At 43.2% G+C, this 13,026-nt stretch overlaps 1 protein-coding gene across 3 annotated transcripts in view; it reads left to right on the forward strand.

Annotated features, from left to right (window-relative positions):
• ARHGAP23 (Rho GTPase activating protein 23) overlaps nt 1–13,026 on the forward strand; it is a 180,985-nt gene that overhangs the window by 89,925 nt on the left and 78,034 nt on the right. For 2 of the 3 annotated variants that reach the window (XM_068262514.1, XM_068262516.1), the window contains exon 1: nt 404–1,018. The exons of the other annotated variant lie outside the window; for it this stretch is intronic. In XM_068262514.1, the coding sequence (XP_068118615.1) occupies nt 830–1,018 (189 nt within the window). In that variant the 5' untranslated portion in view covers nt 404–829. Of the gene's footprint in view, nt 1–403; nt 1,019–13,026 lie in introns of those variants that run through there. 3 annotated transcript variants of the gene reach the window in all.

Genomic DNA, 13,026 nt, shown 5'->3' on the forward strand with positions numbered 1-13,026 from the left:
CCTGGCAGATACCCACTGACACATTCCTTGCCACTTGGCTAACCCGTTGTGAGGTGCACATGTGGAACCATTGTGTGACTCACAGCTGGCATGCTCCTGCACAGCTTGGCAAAGTCCTGCTTTAGTCAGGCTGACAGCTTGGCACAGTTAAACAGATAGGCTGGCACCCATAGAAAAACACAGTGTACCCCCAGACAGTCAGATATCAGACTGTCTAGGCAGTGTTGATAGGCAGGTTAAGCCTTCTATTCCCCCTGACATGCTCAACCCCCCCTTATGCTGCTGTCAGCTCTGGTGCTGCTAGTGGAGGGGTGTGGAGAGGCACAGGGGAGGGGTGTGGAGAGGGACAGGGGGTGAGGGGGAGAGGCACGCGCAGGGTGGGGTAAGAGCCCGTGGCAGCTGCCTCTCAGGCGGCCAGGACTTTTCCCTTGTGTGTCTGTGGACGTAGGCTGTGAATCGCTTTGTGTTCCTTCTAACTGCTTTCCCCTTCTGTTAGCTGAATGTTTCTATTCTGTTCCATAAGTATGTTTCTCCGTTACTTTCCCTTGTGGATTGCATGTGTACACCTTTAGCATGTTGTCCCTTGTGTTGTGATCAGTGCTAGCCTAGGGCCGTTTCCCTCCCTCATGCTCACAGTTCATCTGTCATGTAGCAGCTGAGCTTTGACACTCAGTATGTGCTTTGTCTTTCTGTGTGCCCCCTAGATCTCTCTGTTTTAGTTGTCGCTCACTCTGCATGCTTCCCTGGCTTTAACCGACATAGGAAGACAACTTTAGGATGGTGGGCGACGCTCTGAAAGCTTGGAGCTGGAGTTTAAATTTTATCAGACATGCCTGTCATGCAGAGAACTACGTCCAGCCTTCAGGGACCAAACTGGTGCTGGGAGAAAGTGGTAGGAGTGGATTGCAGCTCGCCAGAGCCCTGTTGTATTTGGCTTGCAAGCTCGAGATTCGGTGAGCTGGGTTCAGCCACTTTCCCAGCACGATCGAAGAGTTCCCATTGGGGTGCGAAGCGCAGGGTAAGATGTGTGGCCCAATAACCCTTTAGTAGTAGCACTTTCCATGTCTGTGTGTTTACATGAACCTGCACCACACTGAGCTATGCAGACAATGTCTAACTAAATATATATATCCTGCCAGAGCAATGCATAGTATGCAGAGCAGCATGGTGCTACTTATAGATGAGCCCTGAGCAATGCTGAATATTTGCTCTATGTACCCCTCAGATGTATACTGGGGAACGGCACTATCTATTTCAGTGCAGGTTAGCTCTGTTTTCTAGAGAATGAGGTCCTGTGTAAAGGCCTGTGCTCATTCTACCAGTTTTATGACTGCCAGTGATGTCCTTTTTCCTGCACTGTCCCCTTCCGCATGGATGAAAACAGCATAGTTTAGAAACTGCTGATCTCTGCACACTCACATTGTTGAATAAGTTTGAATGTGTGCCATTCCATGAGCAAGTATGCTGTAATTTATGTATGAAAGCTTCCCTGCTCTCTCTGCTAGGTAAGGTTTTCCATGAACTGCAGTACTGTACCTCGGGTGCGCACATGTTTTTATGTTTTTTTGCTTGCCTTGATATTCCATTGCCAACAAGATAATTCCGATTGGACACCTGTCATATAGAATTACAATGCGCTCTTTTATAATTATGTGCTGTTGCAGAATACAGTCATGGTTGTGGAATGTTCCATAGTTACACATTATTGATGGGCTAGCGAACACAAATTACACCCAGGCATTTCTTTAAAAAACCATTAATAAGGTGTCTCTAACAGTTTTCAGAAGCTTTATAGAACTGAAGACAACTTATACACTAGGGCTGCAAATGTTTGTCACCTGTGAAACTATTTTAAATAAAGCTAGGTCAGATTCGTAGGATCACTTGAGTTCTCCAATGTTCCCAGTCTTGGAAAGTCCTAGATGAGAACTGGTGCTATAGTGGGTAGACATCTTGCCCCACAGTTGCGACTTCCTGTGCAGGAACTGTGTTGTGTGGTGTAGCGAGCCCTATTTATTGAATGATAAGGAGCACACGCCTACAGGATAAAATGCCTACGTACCCTTCATGTCAGTTTATACTCTTTACTTTTAGATGGCCAGGTGTGTTCCTACCCTCAAATGAAAATAGTTCTGAGATGATGCCCTATTATGCATTTTTTGTGTGTGTAAATGTATGGATCTTGAAAATGGACTAATCAAATCATGCCAAGATAAATTTGATTGCTTAATTATCAAACTGTAAAAATATGCATAATCTGGCATCAACTTGGAACTATTTTGCATCTCCTTGACCTGGTATTGTAAACTTCCTCATGATTGGAGAACGCCAACTCCTCGATTTTGTTCCTTTTGTTTTTATTTAGCTTTGAATAGAGTATGGTGAGAGTGCTGAACCATTAATGGATTTTTTACTACTCTTGTCAGAACCTTTCCTGGATTTTTTACTACTCTTGTCATCCAATCTAGAAAAAAATTTCCATAATTTCCTGTCCAGAAATAAAGAATATTCTACAGCAGTGACAGAAACCTTAACCAATAAAATTATTTTTGTAGTGAAGAGGACAACTAGAATCCCAGACAAGTTTGTATTGCTGGTCCTCATTTTCTGCCCCTAGGACTACAAGCTTTGAAATAAGGCCACAAAGTTCTAGGTGGTCTTTGGGACAGGAAGTTAGAAGAAATTTGCCCAAAGGGAACCAAAACAACACTAAAACCCCCAAATGTTTGAACACCTTTCCACACTATATATAAATGTAAAATATTATTTCTGGAATTTTGGCTTCATTAATCAGTCCAGTCAACCTGGCTTCATTTCTTCAGATGTCATTTCCTTCCAGGTTGGCTACCACGAGACTCCACAATGTCCTATTTTGAGTTTCTCTGCAGCGAAATTCATATGCCAAGGAATAAGTCCACCCTTCGATATTTTTGGCCGAATCCAAACTTCATCTATCTTTCCTTCGCTTTCCCTTGACCCTCCTTTTCAAGAGTGTTCTTTGTAAGCAGTCATGACAAAGAATATGTTTATACAGTAGAATCCCTTTATAGTAATCTCCAAGGGACCTGGCCAAGTAATTTACGGTACTTATCCGTTAGCCGGGCGCATCCTCTAGGTGGCGACAAAACTCCACCAGAGTTACATCTTTCCCTACTATCCATGTCGGCCTGAAGGGGGAATAGTAATTAGCGCCACCTGCTGGATGCGCCCGGCTAACGGATAAGTACCTAATTTACTATATCAGGATGCGTCGCAAATTGTATATTCATACAGTTGTTTCATTGGCACCACCTGGGGACTGAGTTTACTATAGCCAGAGGTTTAGATTCTACTATAATATGCAGTTTTTCTCCCTTTTAATTCCATCCATCAAACCAAAACCTTTCTCTGTCATCTCCAGTACAGTATTCTTAGAAAATCAATGGAGTTGTCAACATTCTTTATATCAACCACCCCTCAAACAATTCTAGTCTTTTCTTACTCAGCACAGCAGAGTGGGCCATATGAATGATCCAGCTGCTCTCAATTTGGATGTTAAGCCAACTTTTGTTGTTTAGATGTGCAAGATTGGAGATGGCCAATGACATATTATCATATGTATTAGCAATTTTTTGTCCATTGGGTATTTGGCTCAAAAAATTTTCAACTCTCTCCTGGACAATATTATACTGTAGAGAATTTTTGAGTGAAGCTTGCTAAAGCTAGGTGTGCATTAATGCACAATAAAGCTTGTTTTACATGCATGCTGATGCTTGGTCAGGCTATCAGGAGTCAAGACTTTTCCACTTTATATGTTGATGATTGCACGGTTTGTGCCACAAGCACTGTCTCTCTAATGTGGTCACAGTTTAGTCAAGCTTGTACAGTGTCTCTTGTTCTAGGTGTTTGACGAAACATGCTCTCATATTGGGGGCATTCAGTGACACCTGTTATTGGTGTATCTTACAGAGGCTTGTACAGGGTTTGCAGTAAAGGTTGTTCCTGTGCTGACATGCTTACAGTACCTATGTAGCGGTGTTCTCTGATCCTGTCCTCACTGCCAGCCATCAGTGCATGTTTTGTGGAAATCCACACAGGTAATCTGCTCTGCTAAGACACTGATTACCCCACCTGTGAGTATGAGTGGTTTCCTGCAAGACGCATACTGTCGGCTTTGAGGACGGGGTTGGGGAACCCTGCTATGTAATGATGCTTGTTCTGGGTGACAGTTGTACATATACATTGAAATTTGCTTTGCTATCTACAGGTATATTGAGACATCTATGTGTACAGTGAATTGTTTTAAATCTGCATAATGACATACCTACTAACCTTTTGACATAAGAAAGAGGGACATTTAGGCCACACCCCTGCCACACCCCTAATAACGCCCCTGCCATGCCTCCAGTGATGCAGACCATAAAGTTTTCATAAGAAAAATATGTGGTTTTATAATTCAAATGACACTGGTCCTTTCTATCCTGGTTCATGTTCCTTCATATTAACATTGGAAAATAATAAATAAATCATTTTAAAGGATAGGAATAAAGTTTATCGCCAATTATACACATTTTATTTCAGTAGAAAAATACATATATTTACAAAGATCTTTACATGAGAGGGACATGGCTCCCAAAGAGGGACTGTCCCTCCAGAAAAGGGACAGTTGGGAGCTATGTAATGAGACTTTTTGGTATAGTGAAGATTGTTGTGTTTTTGTACCGTGATGCTTGTGGTTGTACAGAGATGGTTGTTCAGTGATTGCATAGGGATGCTTGTCATGGTTGTACAGTAATTCTTGCTTTTGTTGTACAACGATAGTTGTTGAATAATGAATACTCTGGTTATAGATTGATGCTTTCTGCAGTTGTACAGCAATGCTTGTTCAGGTTGTACAGTCATGCTTGCTGTGGATATGTGCATTGATAGTTATTCAGTAATATGTACTCAGGTTGTACAGTGATGCTTGTTGTACAGAAATGGTTGTTCAGTGACGTACACGTTAGTAGTGCAGGGATGGTTGTTCAGTGATGCTTACTCTGCTTGTACAGTGAAGCTTGCTGTGGTTTTAAAGTTATTCTTGTTGCTCTTGTACAGACACGGTTGTTCAGGTTGTACAGTACAGAGATGGGTGTATTGTGATGCTTATTGGCAGTTATGTTTGATCTGGCGGTAAGAGATACTTGCTGTGATTTTATTGTAAAGTTACTCTGACTGAACAGGGGTCAGTACAATTTCAGGGTGCACAGTGATGTATGATAAAGCTATATGGTTATGGTGAATTTTGATGTAAAGTGAGACCTTTTCTGCAGCACCTTCCCTGGGCATAGGTAGAATAGCATTTGTTCTAAGTGTACAATAAAGCATTAAAGAGAACCCGAGGTGGGTTTGAAGAATGTTATCTGCATACAGAGGCTGGATCTGCCTATACAGCCCAGCCTCTGTTGCTATCCCAAACCCCCCTAAGGTCCCCCTGCACTCTGCAATCCCTCATAAATCACAGCCACGCTGCTGACAAACAGCTTGTCAGAGCTGGCTGTGTTTATCTCTATAGTGTCAGTCTGCTGCTCTCCCCGCCTCCTGCAGAACTCCAGTCCCCGCCTGCATCCCTTCCCTCCCTGCTGATTGGAGGGAAGGGATGGGGGCAGGGACCGGAGCTATGCAGGAGGCGGGGGAGCAGCTGAGACTGACACTACAGATGTAAACACAACCTCACAACACGGCTGTGATTTATGAGGGATTGCAGAGTGCAGGGGGACCTTAGTGGGGTTTGGGATAGCAACAGAGGCTGGGCTGTATAGGCAGATCCAGCCTCTGTATGCAGATAACATTCTTTAAACACACCTCGGGTTCTCTTTAAAGCTCGGATTAGTTTGTTCTGGTTGGGAAAAAAAAACTACTTCAGAGTGTACATTCACGGTTATTGTGGGTGTATAGCAGCAACTGATTTTCGTGTGCAATACAGTTTTTGTTTAAAGTGGCACTTGTTTTGGGTTTCCCAGTTGTTCTGGATGTATAGTGAGAGTGGTTTCAGATAAACAGTGACAGGCGACTTGGGTGTACAATAAGGGCCAGTGCACACCAAAAACTGCAAGCGTAAAAACAAACGCTTAGCAGTTTTTGAAGTGATATTTAAGGCGATTCTAGGCATGTGCAGAGCGATTTTGTAAACATGCCTAGCGTTTGTGTAGCGTTTTTTTTATATATTGTTACAGTAGAGCTGTAACGGAACAGCTTCTGTAACAAAAATGCTTGGAAAATTGCTCTGATCTAGCGCTTTTCCACTTTCCACATTGAGGCTGAATCGCCCCAGAAACCAGCAAAAATGCTGCAGAACCCAACATTGCTTTTGGGGAAAAAACAAATCGCTCTGGTGTGCACCATCCCATTGAAATACATTAGCCAAGCACTGTTCAAAGCGCAAGCGTTTTTAAAAAAGCTTAGAACTGCTCTTGGTGTGCACCAGCCCTCAAGCTTGTTTTGAGTGAACAGTGATTCTTGTTCAAGTTTTACAATATTTATTTTGGGTGTACAGTGAAACTTACCTTAGATTACTGCTTGGAGAGTCACAGCTGTAAAGGTTTCATTTCTACTTGTAGTGTTTGGTGTAGTATTCTGTTTGCATTGGGGATGTTACAATAAAAATAAAGTATGTTGATTACTCAGCATACCGTATGATTTTTGTTGTTGTTTTAAAGGGTGTATGTGGAATCTTTATGGAGGAATAGGAGAAGCAATTGTGTGTTATTTGTACTAGAGCTGTGACATCTGTAGGACTTGTGGAGCAGCTGAATATTCTGTTTTTAAAAGGCCAATATCATGTGGTGCAGGAAAGGCAGATAATGGGAAAGTGTCTCAGATGTCGGAGTGTGGTCGCTCTGTATAGATGATGTGAAGCTCTGTGCCTGGCCTGTGTAACCTTCTGTAATCTCATGCTGCATGCTGCTTTCTCTCCCAGTATGTCCCCGCAGTGAATTACACAGTGCTGTGCAGATGCTAATCATCTAATCTTTCTGTGAATTTCTGAGCTATCACGTCTGTCTCTAGCATAGTGGCACGGAAGGTAGGACAGAATCCCTATATGGTGTTCTAATCCACCTTTAAAGGGGCCCATACACTCAGCCGATTTTCTGGCCGACCGATCAATCCAGATCGATCGATCGCAAATCGGTTGGCCAATCGCCCGATCGATGGCCGATTTCGAACGATTTCGATGGATTTCCATCAAACTGGCAGGGTGGAAAATTTAGGTTGATATGATGAGATTGCTTATCATTTTGCATTGGCCTTAATGGAAATCTGATGGCAAAAAAATGCCATCAGATCGAATTTCAATAGATTTCAAACTGAAATCTATTGGAATTCTATCCTGGTCAAAAATGTTCTAAAAACACATCAGATAGATCATCAGATGCATTTCTTATCTATCTGCTGCCAATCTGACGAGTGTATGGGCACTATGGACAGCTCTGGCCTGTACTGTACCCACAGAGATAGCAGAGGTGTATAACATGGAGGTTGCATCTATCATAGCCACACAGCTATAGACGCATTTGGTCTTAGGTTCCCGTTAACAATACAATCTCCCGAACGAGTGACCATAGGTTCTATCAGATCAGGTACCTCTAATGGTGTCAATCGGTTTCCGAACAATTCCTTTAGTCTGATTGGATTGCTTCTATTAGGTTGGTGGTGATTGTTCGGAAAATATTTACTGTACTATTAGTTGCCACCTTTACTTGAACCAATACAGAGAGCAGAGCTGTACAACTTGAACGATTCATCTAGTACAACCCAACAGTATGGATAGCACTGTGTTGCGCTGTCCCCACACAGACAGCAGAGAAGTACCTTATTAGTACTGCCAAAACACTATCAACACCCTGTCCCCACACAAGCATGGATGTCACTGGGCCTTTCTGTACCCTCACATATAGAGCTAGCATGGAAGATGCATCTAGAACACCCAGACACAAAGGACATCACTGGGCCTTACTGTATCCACACAGACAATACAGCTGTATAACATGAAGAATGCATCACTGGGTGTTGCTGCACCCACACAGTCATTAGAGCTGTGTACCACGAAATATACACCTAGTGATCGCTGAATGATGCTACTGTGTTGCACAAAGCCCTGTGTGGTCATATAAGCAACACTGACGTTTGTAACATAAAAACCTGTGTTACAGTCACACAGAGAAAGCACATTACACCTAGTGCAGTTGCTTCACTGACAACTCAGTTACATTAGTCAGTCCCTACACTGACAGGGCATGCAGCAGAGGCTACATAGATAGCACAGAGGTTTATGTCTACAGTACCGAACTTGTTCCTGGAGGCTGCTCATAGACATACTAAGTGGGGGTAACTACTTTGTGCAGTCACACACGTAGCATTCACAGTGACTGTCTCCTGCACATTTACGCAGTATAATATTGTATGGTGTATTTTCTTATATAGTACTGATTTGACATGGTGTGAACTCCATGACATAATGTCTGTCCCCGAGACACTTGCCAGCTTAGTGACTAACATTCCTGAACAGGCACATAGCACAGCTCTGTGATATGGAGTCTGCCTCTTCTTCATAGCGTTCAGTGAGGTGCATTCATTTTCAGGAACATTGCCTAGGCCTGGAATCTCAACCTGTTATAGATGAAACTGTGTATCAGGTATCCATGTACAGTAATCCAGTTATATAGCTCGTATCTAATGGCAGTGGCTTTAAGTTGTATGATTTGTATCTGTAGTTTTCCACTTTTCAGAATAGATTATTATATCTAAAAATACAGACTTGAACGGGCCATTATACAAAGGCAGACTTGTATTGGAGGAGACTTGCTTTAACTATCCAAAGTTAGTTTTACTTACACCAACTGTGTACTTCATGTTCGTATACAGTCTTACAGGCCTGTGTAATATGAAGTCTGTTTTAGCTTTGATTGTCAACTACGCAGATAAAAATCATAGAGTCCCATCACAAAATGCAGGTACCTTTGTAGCTCCCCCCCCAGTATAAGTAACTACAGATACCCATCAGTATTAGGTAACACCCCAGTATAGGTAGCTTGAGAATTTCCCCCAAGTATGGGTATCCAGAAGGACCTCCAGTATATGTAGCCAGATGTGCCCCCCAGTATAGGTAGTCCCCCAATATAAGGTAGACACATTAGCCACCCCATATAAATAGCCCTCACAGAATAGGTAGCCAGATGAATATCCCACAGGCCCCACAGAACTGTGTAGATAGCGAGATTAGCTTCCACCGCCCCCCTCCCCCCCAAACCAATCCATATGCAGAGAAGCGAGTGGAGCACTAGAGAGAAGTGACATACCTCTCATGCCTTCACCAACCATCTACCTTGTCCATGCCCCCCCTGTTCTTATGATTAGATTACAGCCCCCCCTCTCATCACGTAACCCACGTGGCGAGACAGGGTGCTTTAGTCATGGATACAATGACGTAGGAGGAAGGTAAACTGTTGGTAGAGCCCTTAGAGAGATGCCACTTCTCTCCAGCACAATTTTCACTTCTCTGCACACCATAAGGCCCACATGTGACCCCCTCTTCGTTGGCAGAGACCAGCAGGCTCCCCCCTTGGCTGTGGGCCCCATAGGAGTTGTTATGGCTGCTGTGGTGATCTACAGTATGTCACTGATGCAAAGTGTACTGGCAGAAGCCTTTTTGGGATCATAGACCGGGGACTTGAGGCCACACAGGGGATCATTTACCTAGACGTGCAAAATTTCTTTTTTTTATATTTTGTACGAGGTGACTGTTTATTGATAACCCCATTCTCTGTATCTAGCACACTAGTATATGGTCGAAATCAGTCCATATGTTGGCCACAGCAGCAAAACACTGCATCTACCTGACAACTTTGTGCAAATCTAAGGGGGAACTCTGCCTTCAGGTGTTACTTTTGAGTGAAGGAGCAAAGCGGCACGATTCAACAACCAATGGCTCTGTGTATGTGATACACTCAAGGTCAGAGAGGTTCTCTCTGGATTTTGTACAACTGATGTGCAAGGTAATGTCCATGTTTCCCTATGGCTCAAGCAATATTACTGGTTAACAGAGAGCTGACCCGGAAGCTGTTACTGTTATTTTTAAAATGGAGGATGGATAATTTCATTGATCACAGTGGACAAACAGAACCTGAGAGAGGGGGAAGAGATTTATGAGTAGACTATGCGGGAGGTAAGTATGACAAAGATGTATGTTTAATTTGGCTTTTATTTTTCAGTTCAGGTCTGCTTTAAATTCCTCATCCCATGCTCTGGGCGAGCCCTGAAACTTACTATCATGACTGACCAGCAAGTTTTGCTACCTGCTGCCCTCCAGGTAATGCTGCCTGCATGTGTTTACATGAGCCTACACAGGCCATAGACAGGGCTGGCCCTAGGTTTCACAGCGCCCTGAGCGAAACCTGATTTTGGTGCCCCCCCCTTTCATCCTCTTCACACATACACACACACACACACATACACACACACACACACACACACACACACACACACACACACACACACACACAGACCCATATGCAATTCACCTTTTCTCCTGAGCTACCTTTTTGAAGTCGTGACACATCACACTAAACTCTCAGATCTCCGTGACACATCACATATGTATAGTAGAAAAATACTAATACTGGGTGGAAAGAGTGCATTATCCTGAATACACTTAAAAATGAAGGCTAGAAACTTTAAGGAATATTAATAAAAACAATCAGTGGGACAGTTAGCTCCCCCCCCCATTTGGAATGATAACACAGCACCGACAATTTTCACCACGCGTTATAGCCGCAGTGCGCCCCCCTCCCTCCCCCCCCCCCCAAAAAAAAATGCCCTCAGACTCAGTATTGGTAGGTAGCCAGGTATAGGTGCCCCCAGTATAGGATCTCATGTGTAGGTGCTCTCAAAATAGGTAGCCAAGCATAGGTGTCCTTAGTATAGGAAGTCAGGTGTAGGTCTTCCCCCCCCCCCCCCCCCATAGGTAGCCAGGCGTCAGTACCTCCAGTATAGGTAGCCAGGTGTTGATGCCTTCAGTATATAGCCAGGAGTAGGTGCCCTCCCTCAGTTAGGTAGCCAGCTTTAGGTTCCCCCTTGGAAGGCGGCGCCCTGAGCGACCGCTCGGGTCGCTCAGGTCACAGGCCGGCTATGGCCATAGGTTATAGTCTCATAGCCATTTAAAGCATAGGGCAAATCCACAATGTTCAAGGAGAGGAACACCTGCAATTTTTTTTAAAGATATATGATCCAACCTGCATGCTGTGCGTTTCATCAGTGACTATCCCTTCTCTTGGAAATATAGTTATATGCAGCAGCTGTCACTCATAGTTTCTGCATGTAGGTGTTTCTGTGGAAAGCCTCCAGTCGCCACACAGTGATGTCATTGTTCTCCATGTCACTGCATGTCCTACCTGGTACATTTCTCAGAAGCTCTGAGTGTAGCCATTTTTATATGTATGCGTACACATGTATTATTGCTAGAGATCAAAGAGCAGACAGCAGGGATCTATGATGAGAGGGATTTAGCCCATGTGAATGTAACACTGGGAAGGGTACTTTGCAGTTAGACAATAAACAGAGAATGGACATCAGTGTGTAGGCGCTCACAGATGGAAGTCGCTGGGGAATGTTTAGCAAGAAAGCTGGGGCAGAAATAGAGCTTTCAGCTCTGGCAGCTGCTCCGCTTTTCTTTGTGCCTGTGCTTTGCATCTGCCCAAAATCGTTTGCTTTCCTAGAAATCAGATGATAATTTATGATCACTTTTGAAAGGAAAACGGATTTAAAACCTAATTGGAAAATCTTGATCAATCATGGGTGGATTCATGATTTTGTTCAGCAGTATAAAACTTAGCAGAATTTCAGGATTTGACCAACTTTGGATTGCAAATCCAATCAAGACTGGGGGCTTTAAGTGTTGCTGTTCAGCTCCTGAATTATTTATCACACTTATTTTTATCAATTGGTTTGATTTATACGCTCAGGGATTAAATTGGTTATGGCTTGAATTACCTTTATAGAACCTCCAGGCAGCTTGGGGAGAGCAGCCAGCTTCTTAGCAAATAAAGGTATCAAATCCTTCAGCTCTGCCTCCTGGAAATGCAGATGTCACAGTTGATCTCTCTTACTTGCCTTTCTTACTGGAACCCAGTTCATTCATGGAGAACCAGAACTACTAGCATTTTTTGTACAGGGCCAAAAGAAATGTAAAGAGACCCTGAAGGAAAAAAGTGCCCAATTTGAGTACCTATCTCGGGAGAGTACCAAAAAGATGAGAATATGTGCAGAAGGCCAAAAGGAGCCCAAAAACCTGAAAAATCTGTATGGTTCCAGGTGACGCCTAACCTCAGTCCTGTACAGCCATGAAGACCCACTTATTGGCCAAATAGCTAGAAACAACTCAGTTATTTGGATTCTATGGCTCTGTGATTTTAAAGCATCAGTGCACCTATACTAAAAACCTATACTTTGAGGCAGGGGTCACACTTGTCTTTCAGTTTCTACACTTTTCAGAAAACTGAAAGACAAATGTGACCTCTACCTTACAACAGCTAATGTAATTTATATAGAAAAATGACAAATTGCGCAAGATGTCAGTTTTTTTTCTGCATGCGAAATCTGCATTAAAGTGTGACCTAGCTCATTGATTAACATGAGTTCTCAGTTGAAGTAAGTTTTTCTGTGCAGAAAACGCGTACGAAAGCCGGTAAGTGTGACCCCTGCCTAACTGAAGATTCAGTTTATTATTTATTGTATTTGTGATGAAAGACCTTCTGTGTTAATAAGTCCCTGTTGCATCTTCCTCAGCTCTGATTCTGGTTAGCTAAGCCCACATTAAAGTTTAGTGGCTGCATTTCATTAGCCACTGGAGGAATGCTGCTCAGCTGCCATGCAGATAAGATTCTGTGTATCCTGATATGGAATGTGCTGGCAATGCTCACAAAATATTCAAATAAAAACTAAAAGGAACTTTTCCTATTGGCTTTGTTTAGAATTGCTGAGCATTTATTTATGTCTTTCTTGCCAACACCA

Source organism: Hyperolius riggenbachi, chromosome 12 (assembly GCF_040937935.1).
Source record: "Hyperolius riggenbachi isolate aHypRig1 chromosome 12, aHypRig1.pri, whole genome shotgun sequence".
In the NCBI taxonomy this organism is placed as follows: domain Eukaryota; kingdom Metazoa; phylum Chordata; class Amphibia; order Anura; family Hyperoliidae; genus Hyperolius; species Hyperolius riggenbachi.